Source organism: Watersipora subatra, chromosome 4, assembly GCF_963576615.1.
Source record: "Watersipora subatra chromosome 4, tzWatSuba1.1, whole genome shotgun sequence".
Lineage (NCBI taxonomy): Eukaryota > Metazoa > Bryozoa > Gymnolaemata > Cheilostomatida > Watersiporidae > Watersipora > Watersipora subatra.
In genome coordinates this window covers 65,379,636-65,381,777 of record NC_088711.1, presented here as the reverse complement: position 1 = coordinate 65,381,777, position 2,142 = coordinate 65,379,636, and the positions used below count along the sequence as shown (strand labels likewise).

Here is a 2,142-nt window from a genome sequence, read left to right as displayed (position 1 = left end):
CAGGAGTTCAGCTCTTCCTCAAGTTAATGGTAGGACAGAGACTGATAGACATTGTGAAGTAGATTAACAAAAGTAACTATAACAAAGATGCTAGCTGCTGCAGTGAATAACTCTCTCAGCAGACACTCAGTTTTTAACTAACTGCTACTATTTTTAATAATACTGCTCACTTATTATTTTCTGTTGAACTAATAGTTTCATTTGCTTTTTCTATATCGAAATGATGAAGCATTAATTATTTAGGGCTGCAATGTTTCTCAAATGAATGTGGAAAAATCACCTTGACTTAAAAATGGTGATTATTCAATATTCGATGGCAGAAAATTGTGCCCGTCAGAATACATCATTTCTATACAGATTTTCTATATAATATATCCTATACTTGTGAATCATATACATAATAAATCATATAAATTAAATTAATTAATTGTTATTGATATAAACGATTCATTATTAATACAATTTTGTGGACACTTCTACTTAACCCTTGTGGTTATGGGTTGTAAAGATCAAAGATTTTCAACGCGGTGTTGAAATGGAGGTGGCATTCAAATCAAGGCCGCACTCTATTTTGCAGCCTTTCTCTCATAGTCGTGATCAGATAGAGGTGGCATTCAATCAGAGGTTTTATGGTACAGATCATATACATGTCCATCTCCTATCCTATAAATACAAATCATATACAGTATCATATATACATATATATGCAGTATCATATATTTACATATCATATAAATAATTCATCCTTTACTTACAAACTTGATATCAATCTGTCCAGCCGACAAACTGAAACACTTTTACATGGTCCAATCAATCTGTCCAGCCGACAAACTGAAACACTTTTACATGGTCCAATCAATCTGTCCAACCGACAAACTGAAACACTTTTACATGGTCCAATAATAGTTGTTATATATTCATACTTCTGGTGTGTTGGATTGCTTTTAGGAAGCTTGAGTTATATTATGGGAGCCTAGGCAGATTGGGAATCTGCCAAGGGGAAATCTACAATCTGCCATAATGGGAACCTATTATGGCAGATTGGTCAGCCACTGATCAAATACTAAGAGCCTAGTTTCTAGTTGGATTTAGGGGCCCCAAACATGTAACAATTATTAAACATTACTCTTTATATTGCATCATAATTGCAACAAATATGACCGCTACAGAAAGAGTGTAAGGTCTTCCAATCTTTGTGGAAAACAATGAGTTAAACTCTCTCACCCTCTGTCGTCCTTCCCCGTTCCCCTTTTCCACTCCTCTCTCCCCTTCTTTCCCTCTTTCTTCCCTCCCCACCCCTCTCTTTCCCCTCTCTTTCCCCCTCCTCTCTCGCCCCCCTCTCTCTCCCCCCTCCTATCTTGCCCCCTCTCTCCTCTCTCTCCTCCCTCTCTCCCCCCTCTCTCTTCTCTCTCTCCTTCCTCTGTCTGTCCCTCTCTCTCTCTTTCTCTCTCTTTCTTTCTCCGTCTCTCTTTCTCTCCGTCTCTCTTTCTCTTCCTCTCCCTTACTCTCCGTCGCTCTCTTTCCATCTCTCTTTCTCTCTCCGTCTCTTTTTCTCTCCCCCTCCCTTTCTCTCCATCTCTCTCCATATTTCTCTCTCCGTCTCTCTCTGTATCTCTTTCTCTCCATCTCTCTCTCCATCTCTCTCTCCATCTCTCTCTCTATCTCTCTCTCCATCTTTCTTTCCATCTCTCTCTCCATCTCTCTCTCCATCTCTCTCCATCTTTCTCTCCATCTCTCCATCTCTCTCCATCTCTCTCTCCATCTCTCTTCATTTCTCTCTGTATCTTTCTCTCCATCTCTCTCTCCATCTTTCTCTCCATCTCTCTCTATATATTTCTCTCCATCTCTCTCCATCTCTCTCTCCATCTCTCTCTCTATCACTCTCTCCATCTCTTTCTCCATCTCTCTCTTTATCTCTCTTTCCATCTCTCTCCATCTCTCTCTCTCCATCTCTCTATCTCTCTTCATCTCTCTCTATCTCTCTCCATCTCTCTCTCTATCTCTCCATTTCTCTCTCCATTTCTTTCTATCTCTTTCCATTTCTCTCTATCTCTCTCTCTCTTTCTATCACTCTATCTCTTTCCATTTCTGTCTGTATCTTTTTCTCTGCATTTTCCCCTCTCCATTTCTCTTTCCATTTCT

The 2,142-nt window shown here is 39.7% G+C and overlaps 1 protein-coding gene across 1 annotated transcript; it reads right to left on the bottom strand.

Moving 5' to 3' along the window:
* Positions 1 to 1,220: 1,220 nt before the first annotated feature.
* On the bottom strand, positions 1,221 to 1,586 carry LOC137394517 (octapeptide-repeat protein T2-like). The gene has a single exon (XM_068081241.1). The coding sequence runs from the start codon at positions 1,584 to 1,586 to the stop codon at positions 1,221 to 1,223; it is 366 nt and encodes a 121-aa protein (XP_067937342.1).
* Positions 1,587 to 2,142: the final 556 nt, after the last annotated feature.